Below are 942 nucleotides of genomic sequence, written 5' to 3'. Positions count from 1 at the left end.
CGGGGTGACAACGGCCGTGTTTGGGGACAGGCAGCAGCCGCCCCGTGCGCGGGGGTGTCCCCGTGTCCCCGTCCCCAGGGGGGTGACAGGTTTTTGGGGTGAATTCAGGCGGTTTTGGGTCGCGGGAGCCCCCTCCAGCGGCGGCAGGCCAGGAGGAAGAGGAGGGCGTTGAGGATGTAGGTGGTGACACAGATGACACAGATGTCCCTGAGGCCGAAGGCCAGCACTCCCGCCAGCCACAGCGAGGCCACCAACGAGGCCACCGCTGTCCCCAACAGCGCCGCCGACGCCGCCCGTCCCGGGAACGAGCCTGGGGGGGACATGGGGGGTCACTGGTGTGTCACCAACGTGTCCCCAAGGTGTCCCCAGTGTCACAAATGTGTCCCCAGTGTGTCCCCATAATGTTCCCAGTGTCCCCAAATTGTCCCCACCATGTCCCCAGCGTCCACATCATGTCCCCAAATTGTCCCCATAATGTTCCCAGTGTCCCCAAATTGTCCCCACTGTCCCCAAATTGTCCCCACCATGTCCCCAGCATCCACATCATGTCCCCAAATTGTCCCCAGTGTCCCCAATTTGTCCCCAAATTGTCCCCACCACATTCCCAGTGCCCCCACCATGTCCCCAGTGTCCCCAAATTGTCCCCACCATGTCCCCAGTTTGTCCCTATGTTTTTCCCAGTGTCCCCAAATTGTCCCCACTGTCCCCAAATTGTCCCCACCACATCCCCAGTGTCCCCAAATTGTCCCCACCATGTCCCCAATGTCCCCCCACCACATCCCCACTGCATTCCCAGTGTCCCCAATGTGTCCCCAGCGTCCCCACGTACCCAGCAGCCCCTGCAGCAGGTAGAAGGCCACTCCGAGGGCCCCGTTGGGGACATTGGCGACACTGTCCCGGCCCAGGGCCACCTCCACCAGCCCCAGACCACGCCCCCACCTG

The 942-nt window shown here is 62.8% G+C and overlaps 1 protein-coding gene across 1 annotated transcript; it reads right to left on the bottom strand.

Moving 5' to 3' along the window:
* Positions 1-104: 104 nt before the first annotated feature.
* LOC104471619 (vitamin K epoxide reductase complex subunit 1-like protein 1) lies at positions 105-935 on the bottom strand (the record flags this gene model as incomplete). Its single annotated transcript, XM_010087012.1, has 2 exons — positions 105-310; positions 830-935. Coding segments are annotated over 2 exons (312 nt in total), but the record flags the coding sequence as incomplete, so codon positions are not given.
* Positions 936-942: the final 7 nt, after the last annotated feature.

Source organism: Pterocles gutturalis, unplaced genomic scaffold, assembly GCF_000699245.1.
Source record: "Pterocles gutturalis isolate BGI_N339 unplaced genomic scaffold, ASM69924v1 scaffold38586, whole genome shotgun sequence".
Lineage (NCBI taxonomy): Eukaryota > Metazoa > Chordata > Aves > Pterocliformes > Pteroclidae > Pterocles > Pterocles gutturalis.
The sequence above is the reverse complement of the archived record's forward strand: the minus strand, read 5'-3'. Positions and strand labels throughout refer to the sequence as shown.